This window comes from Alligator mississippiensis, chromosome 1, assembly GCF_030867095.1.
Source record: "Alligator mississippiensis isolate rAllMis1 chromosome 1, rAllMis1, whole genome shotgun sequence".
Classification (NCBI taxonomy): domain Eukaryota; kingdom Metazoa; phylum Chordata; order Crocodylia; family Alligatoridae; genus Alligator; species Alligator mississippiensis.
The window spans coordinates 217,141,220-217,153,777 of NC_081824.1; the positions used below are offsets into that span (position 1 = coordinate 217,141,220).

Here is a 12,558-nt window from a genome sequence, read left to right on the forward strand (position 1 = left end):
AAAATCCTTTAGATGTCATTTAATTCTTTTAACAAAGGTACACAGCAACCCATAAAGTTAGGAGATGTGGGCTGCAGAAATCTATTACAGTTGGAAAATCTGCATTTCAAATGAAAGATCAAAATATAATGTGTATAGCTGCATTTACTTTAAGCGTATGTTTAAAGCATAACACTATTGTGCAGTGAGTGCATTGTTAAAACAGACTAACATACTTGTCATGCGCAGAATAACGTTTACAAATTGCTGATTTTTTCCTATTTATACAACACAATTCTAGTAATGTTAAAAGGCACTGAGGACTTTTTAAAAAGTGTTGTGCATTAAATGAAAAATGTATATAGAAAACATTATTCTCCGATACGTATACCAAGTAACTATTTAAAATGTGTTTTATTGTTACAATTGGAATTCATTATAATATTGTACAAATACTGAGTAAAGCATAATAAACCACTACCCAGAGATCTTAAAAACAATTTGTAAGCTCAAGATTTGAATCTTCAAACTAAGAAACAAAAGGAAAGTTTACCAAGCTTTGCACAAAAGTAGTCTGTCAGATGCACACATTTTCAACCCAAAATAAATTATTTCAAAGGTTTATGCTGCAATTGTTTTTTCTCTTAAATATAATTAACACTGTACTAACTCAATACTTTTCTTCTAATTTTTCTATAGATTTAGGAAAAATATTGCTTGAGTACTTGAAAATATCAAACCCATTTTAAGTTGCTGTTTAATATTTTAACCAAATAGAAAAAAATTAAAGAAACCTCCAGGTAATAATTCAATTAATCATTTTTTAAGAGAAAAACACAATTACTTAACTCATAATTTAACAGTAACTGCAGAAAATCTGACACTTCTCAAAAAGGGCAAATGTTTAAATTATATCCTGTTCTATCTTCAGATTAGCATGAATGGAAGTTGCATAAATAAATCCCTCTGCAGTTTTTTTTTTAATTAATAAAAAGATAACTAGAGTAAAAAGGCAACAAATATGAAATTGGACTTACAGTGCGAGCACATTTCCAAAGGGTAGCTTGCTTCATTTCCCTGAAATATACAAAATGATTACAATTAGTCACAAAACTGGCTAGTGGTACTAATATTAAAAACGTCAACATGTATTTAAATTAGGTCATATATAATTTTTTTTTAACCTGACAATAATCAATAATAATTGTTCTATTTGGATGATTTTACATTATCAAAAAAGCACATAATACATTTTAACTATTTGTCATATAGCAGAGAAGAACAGTTAAGGATTATTTCCAGGAAAAATATTAAAGAGGTTTCAGAGGGACCAGTAACTTCAAATCTAAATTCTAAATACTGAAGACATTTTGTCAGTCATTTATACTATTTGCAAGCAAAGTAACATGATTTAAATAAACTTCAGAACGTCACACAAAAGATGCTTTATGATTTTATTTAAATTCACGAAGAGGAAGAACCTTACACTGGGGTCAGCACAAAAGTATTGGAATAGTCCCACCCACATTTTGCACATATCCACACAAAAAAAAGCACAAGCAATAAATATGGCACAAAATGTTCTTTTCCATGGATCTGGATATGGAGTCTGAAAAACTTATGATTTGAATATGCAAGCGGTACCATGTCAATGTACCCCATAAATGTAAAAGACTAAAATATACAAGAACTTAATTGCATGAGAACAGAAACATAGAAAATGTTAACTCTAAAGACAGGAGTGGTCAACTTGAAATATGTCTCTGAAGTTTTGTAACTGTTACAGAACACTAAAGAATACTAAAAATTCAAGTAGGTTTGCTTTTTTTCTATTTAAAATTTTCTTTGTACATTCAACTATACTTTGCATACTCATTCTTTTCCTGAAGTCAGTCAGCAAAAGAGTACCTGTTAAGAACCTCCTATATAGCAACATAAGCGCACACTAAAGAAAAGTATGCAGAATTTTTTAAAATGTTTCTTAAAGTGATTTTTAAAACAGGATATTGTTTGAGGATTTTGCTACCCAAAAAATTAAATTAAGAATCAGTCTATTTAAAAATTCAGTCGATAGTATTCAGCATCCCATTACAGACCAAGTATTTAAAAGTCAAAGAGCATAGAAATAAGATTGTTTGATGAAAAAGAAATCCTACATTTGGTGTGAGTGCATGATGTCGTTCCCTAATAATGGTTGGAAAAGGGCAGAGCAAATCTCAAATCTAGTTCTCTTTCTGATAGTCAAAGTCTCTTTTCAAACAACATAGAGAGTTTTCTGCCTGTATTTTGTGGGTGAATTAAAGATGTACACCCTCATTTTTTTCCCCTCAAATGTTTATTTGCAAATAGAAAAAACTTTTATAAAGAGTTAGGTCTGAGAAAACAAATTCAAGAAATCTGCCCAATGTACTATGGAAAACCAAAGGAAATGCCATGAGGGAAAGCTTCTCAAAGCAAAGACTGTCAGGGAACATCAGGACTCAAGTACCCAGTGGTTCTCAACCTTTCCAGGGGCATGGCACTCCTGCTCCATGTTTTTGTTTGGGTGGGGTTGGGGGGGGGGGGTGTTGTTTTCTTTAATGTGGCACCCCCAGCTGAGAACCACTGTTGCCTCAGCCTACCTTAGGTTTTTTAGCTGGGGTTTGCTAACTCCAGATTGAGTTGTCTCCACACCTGCTGCACAGCCAGCCCTGGAAGGTCTGTGCCATGCACATGCACTCCTGCATTTGGGCTCTCTAAACCAAGGGTGGGCAATTATTTGGCTGGGGGGAAGCTTAATGACTTTTAGCGAGCCGTCAAAGGATGCCAGGGTAGCCCTGCCCCTTGACAGGTGCCTCGCCCTGTCCAGTCACCCTCTTGAGACTGGAAGTCCTGCCCCTAACTCCTGATCTTCGCCACCAGCAGTCCCTCCCCTTGCCCCAGAAGTACTCCTTTTGGAACAGCAGAGGGTTGTTGACTTCAAACTTGCCAGTTTGCCAACTTGAAACTGGAACCCCCCCCCAAACATCTATAACAACTTATTTTAATGTTATTTAAAAAAATATTTCTGTCCTGATATTTGTGCGTTTGCATAACGTATCTAGAGGCAACTGCACTTACGCCAGACCCCCTGCCACTCCGCTCACCAACTGGATGTTGGGGGACTCCCTCCCTGTCACTGATCAGCTGCTGGGGGACCTCGCTGCTCATCTGGCTGCTGGGGGATTCCTGCCTTTGGCTGCCGGGGGTACACTGACCCAAAAAGGTTGAAGACTCCTGGTCTAGAGCAGCGTTTTTCAAGCTGTAGTCCATGGGCCCCTGGGGTTCTGCAGACTACATTTAAGGGGTCCGCAAAAGATGACTGATCAATCAAAAGTATGTGAATACCCACAACTATAAATCACGGGGTCCACACCTCTATTCCAAATTTCTAGAGGAGCACGCAAGTGAAAAAAGAGTTGAAAACCACTGGTCTAAAGCAGGCAGGAGTTGCCCTATCTTGTCCAGCATGTTCTGGATGGGACCGTTCCACCTGCACCTGTTTCCTGGAGTTGCACAGGGGCACCAAACCAGGAAGCACTGCACAGCATGAGTGTCCTAATGCAGGGGGAGTACACAGGGCAGTTGTACCTGGCTGCTGCCACCATGACACCCCCAAGGTGGTCTCACAGCACCCCAGCGTTTCCACACCCTGGTTGAGAACCACAACTCTAAGCATTACACCACAGTCACAGGAAAGTCAAGTATCTCATGCCAGGCTTCAGGTAAAGCCACAATGAAAGTTTTGTGAAAACATCAGTGAAATACAAAATAAGTAGTCAGAGTCTAGAGGATGCAGATAAGGTCTCTGGAACATGGGAAACGGAACCAGAGAGAATCCTGGGACAGACAGGAACCAGGAACCAAAGGATCTGGATAGGGCGCTCAAAGCACAAGGCTGCGAAGAAGCAAGAAAGACACCAGATGGGACGGCTGCAAATTAAAGGAGAAACTTTAATTAAAACTAGTGGACTAAACACATGTGTAGAAACATATCCAGAATTTAACTGCATTAAAAGAATGTTCTGATCTAGTCATAGATTAGATGGACTCTTAAAACAAAATTAATTCCTGGAATTATACCAGAGGAATCAATTTAGTCACAGATGCATAAAAATTTGCATCTGAGAAGTATTAACAACTAGGTAGTTTCATGGTTAGTTACCTTAACTCAGAGTACATGTAAGGAGTCAGTCTTAACATGCAGCTATGTACACATTCTAATCACAATGAAAATAATTATTTACATTAAAATAGAACAGAAAATTTTGGAGAGAACAGTGAAAATTAAGGACTAAGCTTCAGCTAATAAGTTACTGTGTGAACTTAATACTACAGTGAAGAAAAGAGAATACTTACCTATCCTGGACTGGCACTTTTGCATCTAAAAAGAAAAGAGAAACTGTAAATTACAACAAAATTAACTTTGTATCTAATATTTGCTACAAATCACAACACATATGGTAGTTAAAAAGATACTTATCTGATACTGCAGTGTTGAATGTTCTTTTTCCCCAAGAAAATCCTGAAGTCATTTTAATGAGTGCTTCAATCTGTTGATCAACAGTAAGCACTCAAGCTACTCGTACAGGGCTGATTCCTGTCAGTTAACCTGCAACTTGGATGAATACAAAAGTTGGGTGGTAATCTATTCTATACAGAATGCCTGGTTCCCAGAAAATGAATATTAAAGTTGTGTTCTTGGGGAGGGAGTTTTCCACCAGAGTTAACAGCACAGAACAATCTGTAATTAGTACACATTGTTTTGAAGGATGGCTACTCAAGTTTCTGAAGTGCCAATATATGATAGGCATGTGTGGGTGTGTAAAAGTTGCAATGTAAGCCCTAGAGCACAAACGTTAACACTGACCAAGATGACAAGTCAGACATTTCTTGCAATTTAAATGATCACTGAGTGAATAAGATGAAGGTTTAAGACAAGAGTTCATAGCAATGACTTCCAGGAATCAGTGACAACTAATCAAATTAGATTTGCAGAGAGGTGTCAAGGACCTCTGGTAAGTCAGGCACTGTGTTGTTCTGTTGTAATATGTTCCATCCCATTCACAATGTTCCCTAGCTAAATTAAAATTACTAAGAATTATTAAGGTTCCTAGCACAATAGAAAAGTTAAACATTCTAAGGAGTGTTAAACAGTATGAATTTATAATTCAACCTAAACCACCATATTAGTGAATCCTTGTTTAAGGAAGCAAATCCTAGCAAATTTGCTCAATGGACACATAATTGGAAGCATGTAACTTTTTTGTTGTAAATCATAAAACGACTCTTGTATTGCCATATATTTTGTTCAGCATAAAATGCATCTTTTAGGAAGATAGAAGTCCTAACAGTATTAAAGTCTTACTTTAGTGCCTACCATTTCATTTCTCAGATGCAGAAAGAAACTACTAGAACCACATTAAATGGAAGAACCACATTAAATGGAAAGTTTTTTTTCTATCAGAGGCATAGATTCTGCTATTTCCTGGACTGCTATTCTCAACCACACCTTTGCCCATCCATTCTTGCTCTGAATACACCAACCCCAAAAATAACACTGAGGCCACCCTGAAAGCACTCCCTATTCCTTCATGACCATAACAGAAGCAGTTCTTAGGAGTGGTGGTGGTAGATGCCCTTGATTCCCTTATTTCTGGAACTGGCAAATTCAGAGCAGGAAGGCAGGGTGTGTTTGAGAAAGACAATTCTAGGGAGCACCACAGAAGCAGTAAGGACATACTCCTCTGTATTGTCTCTTATTCCAACTGGAAGGATGTCCTGCATGATCCCTGAACCATCATGCTTGGACACTTATCACTGCAAGGTAGAAAAAGGCAGCTTATCCCTCCATCCAGTAAGCAGAGAGTATCAACTCCGTAATTCACTTATTCTGAATTATATAATACAAGGATGCCTCATTAATAGCTGGCAGGGCAAATGGTTAAACTCTGAGGTTAGTGAGATCAAATTGCCAAATTTGGGGCCTTCAGTCTCCACTGGCAACTAAAAATCAGTGGTAGGGCAAAAGGAGGGGCAAGAGGCTACGGCATTCAGCCTTTGGGTTCAAGTCATGTCAACACAGTTGCTCCAGCAGCAGCACCCTCAAGGCATAAAAAGTTTGTTGTCAGATTTGCAACAAGCCACACAGTTCAGATCTGGCCTCCAAACCAAGTTGGACATCCATAAGAACTTAAGTGCTGTACTGTGTCAGACCAATGGTCTATCTAGCCCAGTATCCTATCTCTAAAAATGGCAAGAATGGATGTTTTAGAGGGACAGCACTGAACTGGGGCCTGGAATGTATCCCCTTGTTCATTTCCCTCCTTGGCATCCATCATCAATGGTTTAGAGATGCCAGAGGATACATCTCTGACCTCTGATCTAGTGCATTATAATTCATTTTTAACTTGGCAGTACATGTGCATTATTTTTGGACTACTGAATACCACCCTCAAGAAAACACATTTTAATATACACTGAACAGAAATACCATTTTACTGCAGCTAAAAAAAAAAATACCATTAGTGTAATACTTCACTCGACATTTAAGAACCCCCACCCTAGGACTCCTTTCAAGTTCTCTAGGGTGCTCCATTCCCCCAACACCAAATTAAAGTCCAAAAAACTTTTGGGATTTGAAAAGCATTTCCACAAAAAGTAAGTCAGTTGCACATTTTGCTTTATAGAGTATTTTGTTTTTAAGAAAAGTCAACTTTGTCAGCTGTTTATGGTATCCTCAAAGTCTCTCTATTCCTGGCTTTTTGCCAACGTTGCCAGTGTATGGCATATAATGTGATGAGGACACCTGTCCATCACCAATTTATAACACATCAGCAAGTGATTAGGTCATATCACTGTTGTTTTAAGATCAACTCAAGCCAAGAGGAAGAGGCCTGAATTTCACCCACATTCTCACATACCATCTAGTACTCAGGCAGTTAGAGCTTCTCCCACTTTGTTTACTAATTGGGTGTACTGTAATCCAAAACTAGGTGCTTAAGAATAATTTAGATCTGTCAAATGACAGAAAATATGTCAAGCATGTTACTTACATCAGACAGATCTACATATACATGCCATCTCTCTTGTAGCACAGTGCTACGTAAAAGAGAAGACCTTTCCCTTCATTGAATCTAACCCACCATAAAGTACAAGGGACCCTGGTTAGAGTGCCCTAAAAGCAGTATGAAAGAAGACTTGACTTAAAATTAACTGGTGTTTTCTTTGTATTGCACAAAATGTTTCTAACTGGGTTATGTCCAGACTGAGAATTAACACAGCTCATCATTTTTACAGGTGCCACTTTTCCCCCACAGTAAACACACACCTGCCTAACTGCCAGAGTTCAAAAGCATGAACTTTTGTGAGAAGTATTGTTATAGCAAAACACACTACAAACCCAGCAAATTCCAGCTTTAAAAAGAACACAAAGCTCTTATGTGTATTATGTGGACAATTCCTAGCAGTGAATATTGTGAGTGTGTGGTCTTGCTCAGTTAAAGCATACAAGGAATATATAAAGTGAAATGGACAGAAGAGATAAGAGTCCACCTTGTAAAATAGTTCTAGTGAGCTAGGAATCTGAGAATCAGTATTAAAATAGTCTTGAGAATAATTTATTTCATTTGGTGTTCTTTCTGCATTCGCCCTTCTGCAGCTGTCGCTGTGAAGGACATTCTATCACCCAACCTATTCTTCTTTTCCTGCATGTTATCTTCAAAGATTTGCCACTCAATTTCCACCTTTCCCAGTTGGTTATTTAGAGACTGTGGGCCAACAAACATTCTTTAAACAATGTAGTATATGTTGCCCCAAAGCAGATGAGCCACAGGCAATTTAATTTGTCAAAGGATTCCTCTTGCTTCACAAGATGAAGATCTGTGGACAAATAAGCAAAGAGAATTTGTTACTTGCAAAAACATTTATAAAAATTCTCAGCTGAAGGTGCAATGAAGAAAAGCAACAGATGCTTACAAACTTGCCTAAACTCTTCCTAAAGAGGCACAATAACATGCTATGTGTAGTGGACACATCTGTCAAAGATTTTCTAATTATACTTTATTGCACATCATTTTACTGCAACATGCACACCACCACATTTCCTTAGACTATTCAGAAGTCTGAAGGAAAAGTAAATTGTGTTTTTAACCAGCTTTCTACTTTTCTAAATACTTTATTTTAAAAAGTACTGTGACTGTAAAGCCTTTTAAGGCAGGCAAATCTAGATAATTTAATCCCAAACCTCCATGTTTCCCAAATGCGGTTTCAAATAGCTTATATTTAAGACAGCTGTGCATCTCTAAAGCTGGATGAGCCAGAGGAATGAAAATCTAGTGATGAGAGCTTTTAAAATTAGTTTAGGGTAGGGCTGTCCAATTGGCAGCCCCTGACGAGTTAACCTGCAGCAATGAGGCTCCTGGGCCAAGTGAGATTTCCTTCTTCAGCTTCTACTTCCTGCCCCTGATCTGGGGACAGCACAGCCTACAGGGCCAAGGAAGCCCATGGCTAGGAGGCTTTTGGGGGAGAGGGGAGGGGGCACACCCAGAGACTCAATGGAGTGCAGTCCCAGGGGTACCACACAGTGCAGCTAGGGTGGAGGTGTTGGTTAGTATGGTTGCAATGGTAGTGGGAGGATACCTACATGGTGCAGTACGGCATGTGGCCTAGGGGGCCTATACCCCCTGGGGACTCAGAAGCTGGATAGCCCTAGTTTAGGGCATGAATTAGAGTAGGGGTAGGCAACCTGTGGCATGTGCGCCAAAAATAGCTTGTGTGTGGTCTGTAAGAGGGAACAGGCAGAACAGTGGCAGATAGGGCAGGAAGCAGAGCAGCAGAAGAAAGGGATCCAAGTGGAACTCAGGGAGGGTGCAGAGCTAATTTGTGGCGCACCGACCAAAAAGGCTGGGCCCTACTGAACTAGAGAGCAGGTGTCCAAGACTCAGAATGGTCTCTGTTGCAGTTTAAAGAGAACCAAGGTTAAGAGGAGTTCATTTTTGCCTCCTAATCAAGTGGTAAATGGACTTGGGCTTAAACTAACAGCTACTTCCACATAGTGAAGTTTGCCATGAAAATGAACTGCATTATTGATGTCTGTGTATTTGCATCTGTGGTGTATCAACTGTGCCACTGAATATAGTACTTCCTGCAGGTGCCCTCACACCTTATACTTCTGTCAAAAATCATAAATGTTGCTAGCAACTTCAGTGCATCAAATCTAAAAAGGTCAGTTTTGGAAATAGAACTAAAAGGTCTTGCAATATTTAAATATTTAAATATTTCAGGGCTCCAGTTCCAGATAAATGCAACTGTTAGGCTTCTGGAAAGGGCCTTCAATATCATCCATCATTATTCCCTGCATAACAAGGCCAGTCCCAAGAATCTAAAGGACAGCGAAGACTAGTAGCCCAACATTAACAACGAATTTTACCAATGAGCTACTCTCAGAAGTGCTATGAACAAGCATGAAACATTCCATGCAGAATGCTTCTTCTCTCTCCCTACTGCTTTTCCTCTCCATAGCATCAAAATGAAGATTAAACAAATTACCTACACAATCATGGTCCTCTTTTCTCTTCTCTGATCCTATCTTCCATGTATTGCAGTTACCACAAAAAGCTTTCAACTCTGAAGACAGCTAAATGCCAGGCTGGTGCAATAATCTTCACAAAATGGTAGCTGATCCAAGAATCTTTCAGAATCCCAATTGTCTTGCATGACCATGGCAGAGTTGTTGGTTTGTTTTTGGTTTTGTTTTGGTTTTTTTTTGGGGGGGGGGGGGTGGTTATATTGCATTGAATTTTCCTTGGCAATGGATGATCTCCATTATCCTATATGTTGCCAATTTTGATTTACCACGCCAAGATCTGTTTGGCAACCTTTGCTGGAACATGATTTCTCCATTTCCAGAAATAAAGTTGGTTACAGTAACTTGAATAAATATTCTGCTGTACAACAAAACCTGCACTGAGCTGGTATAATAGGACTTGTATAGATGAGCAGTGGCAGAATGTTTTCAAAAACTGGTACATGCTACTTCTCTGCAGATAGACAAAAGAAAGCATTACCAAATATTCCCTATTAAGCACTAAAATGCTAAAGCCAGGTCTCAGACTGATACGTGTGAATAATGATTTCACCAATTTTTAACATAAAACCAAAGAAGTGTTACAGAACTTCTATTTTTATATATATCCAGATTGAAAAAAGTTAATTAGATGCATGTAATTAAATATATGTTGGATTAGACTAGCACTGTCCAAATACTTACCGACTTCCATTACTGTTTACCTGTTTCTTTTTCCATCAGCAGATGACCCTTACTAATTTATTCCCAATTGATGGAGTGCAAGTCTCAGTCTCTGAAATTTGCCCAAGTATGCATGCGGCTTGAGGGAGCACTTGGGACTGGAACAAGCCATTATGCAAGAGACAAATTTAAAAAAAAAAAAAAGTGACCTGTAGAGCAATGTCGTCCTAACTGTGAAGCAAGGCTTCCCATAGTCTAAAAATCTGGCAACAGGGGAACGATGGCTGCCATGGCTCCCCTGCTGCCAAAAATTATGAAGCACTGCAGGACAGATGACATGACCTTGCAGGTGGGACTGAGTTCAGGGCTGCCAGTCTAAACCAGCATGGTGCCAGATCCAAGGTCTTGATTCTGCACACATGATAGGGTTCACAGAGGGGCCAAAAAACTGGACACCAAGTAGACATCAGAGCAAAGTCAAAGTTCTGGATGGGAGAGGACTGCTTTAATACAGCTTAGCTCTGGCAGCTGCAGGTCACTTCCAACACAACTCATGTTACTCCAGCTACCACTTCCTCCTACAGTGTCATTGTCACTGTTTCTTTACCCAGCTGCCATGCAGGCAAAGACCCTTACAAAAACTATGCCACTACCAAACTGCAAGAGAAGCTCCTTGGCTCTAAAAGCTGGATAAAATGGCTCCACTGGCCAGATGTGACTTGCAGGTTGCCAACTCTTGGTCTAGAAGTTACACAGTGGATTTGGCACAGATGTGACAACATCTGTACTTAAAAGACTATGAAAAGAAAATCAAAAACCTTTAAGCAACCCTTCTGTCCACCCTATCCAGAAATAGCATGCAGTTATTTTGCTACGTTTGGCTAAATCTGGCCAACAGTTTCAAACATCTACAAACTGTTCAGCAGAGAAATTATTTTAAATAAAAACTATATGAAAGATATACAGGTTTCCCTTGCTTTATGCTGTACATGCATTCCTGGAAAATGGCGCATACCTCATATTCGCATAAAGGGAACCCACTTTACAATGTAACAAATAGGGATACGTTCCAAGACCTCAACTGTACTGACCCTCAGACCCATTTCTACAAGACAATGTTGGTACTCACCAACAGCAGACAGTGCACATAAGCACAGGGCATGATTATAGTGGGGAGGGCAACTACAGAAACACGTCGCAGATGAGTGAGCAGAACAGATCCACACAGGAAATTATATTTTGGTGTGCGTCATTCCCACAATGCACCAAACAAAACAGCTGACTGCAGGCTTCCACCACACCGATCGCATAAGAGTGAATTTACCTCGCATATAACAAATTACTGGTATAAAAAGAATCATCACATGAGAGCGAATTCGCACATACAGGACCTGCATCAAGTGAGGGAAACCTGTATAGAACATCAATATGTTTGTAGAGGTTACGGTATACAGGATATGTATTGGGCATGTAGTGAACAGGATTGCTTATGTGCAGTTAAACACAGGAAATCACAATTTAATACTTTTGGTATTGCCAAACTCCAAATACTCCTCTCTGCTGCCTCTCCTTCCTCCTTGCCCCACCCTTCTCCCTCACCCTCTCTAGCTTGTGTGTGTTCCGGTTACTGAGCTTTTTAAAAGAATATTCAGTTCGCCTGACAGCCTTGTCTATGCAACTAGTGGGGTTAAATCTTACTTAAATGCTGAGATTCTCACCAAATCATGGGACTCCAAAAAGGAGGGGGGAGGAGCATTAAACAATATCTGACAGCAGGCAACACCAAATTTTTGGAATATGCAAGATACAAGATTTAGTATTAGACATAAACCTTAAGTGGACTTTGTTATTTTCAGTGAGAGTTTCTGTAACTTGAGGAAGGCAAAGCACGCAAGCTGCCATGTCCATTTCCCCCTCCCCTACCATTCCCTGGATGCAATGCTAATGGAGGAGACTGGCCTAACAAGCTCCTCCCAGTCCTTTGGTTTTAATATTAGTGGAATAATTTCTACAATACTTTGATATATACTGATGTCATTGAGTTTAACCTTGCCCTAGCCTTATGAGTTAAAGCAAAGAGAGATTAAACAGCTTTTGGGGGATAGAAGAGTTATGTAAAGAAGCCAGAAGCAGAGCCTCTCAAACTAAGGCTAATTACAGCTGTTCTTCCTATACTTTGCTATGTTGCACTTGCCATGGTTATTTCTAAAGTCTTTACGCCATTTATTATCTTGTTTCCATCAGTAGCTTATACTGGGTATTTGATTCTTGTAAAATATGAATGAAAAAAAGTGTGTGACTTGGACTAGTTT

At 39.3% G+C, this 12,558-nt stretch overlaps 1 protein-coding gene across 2 annotated transcripts in view; it reads right to left on the bottom strand.

The window, feature by feature from the left end:
- The window catches only part of PPP3R1 (protein phosphatase 3 regulatory subunit B, alpha), a 66,925-nt gene that overhangs the window by 21,727 nt on the left and 32,640 nt on the right, over positions 1-12,558 (bottom strand). For both annotated transcript variants that reach the window (XM_059720026.1, XM_014595037.3), the window contains one exon: positions 1,017-1,056. In XM_059720026.1, the coding sequence (XP_059576009.1) occupies positions 1,017-1,056 (40 nt within the window). The remainder of the gene's footprint in view (positions 1-1,016; positions 1,057-12,558) is intronic.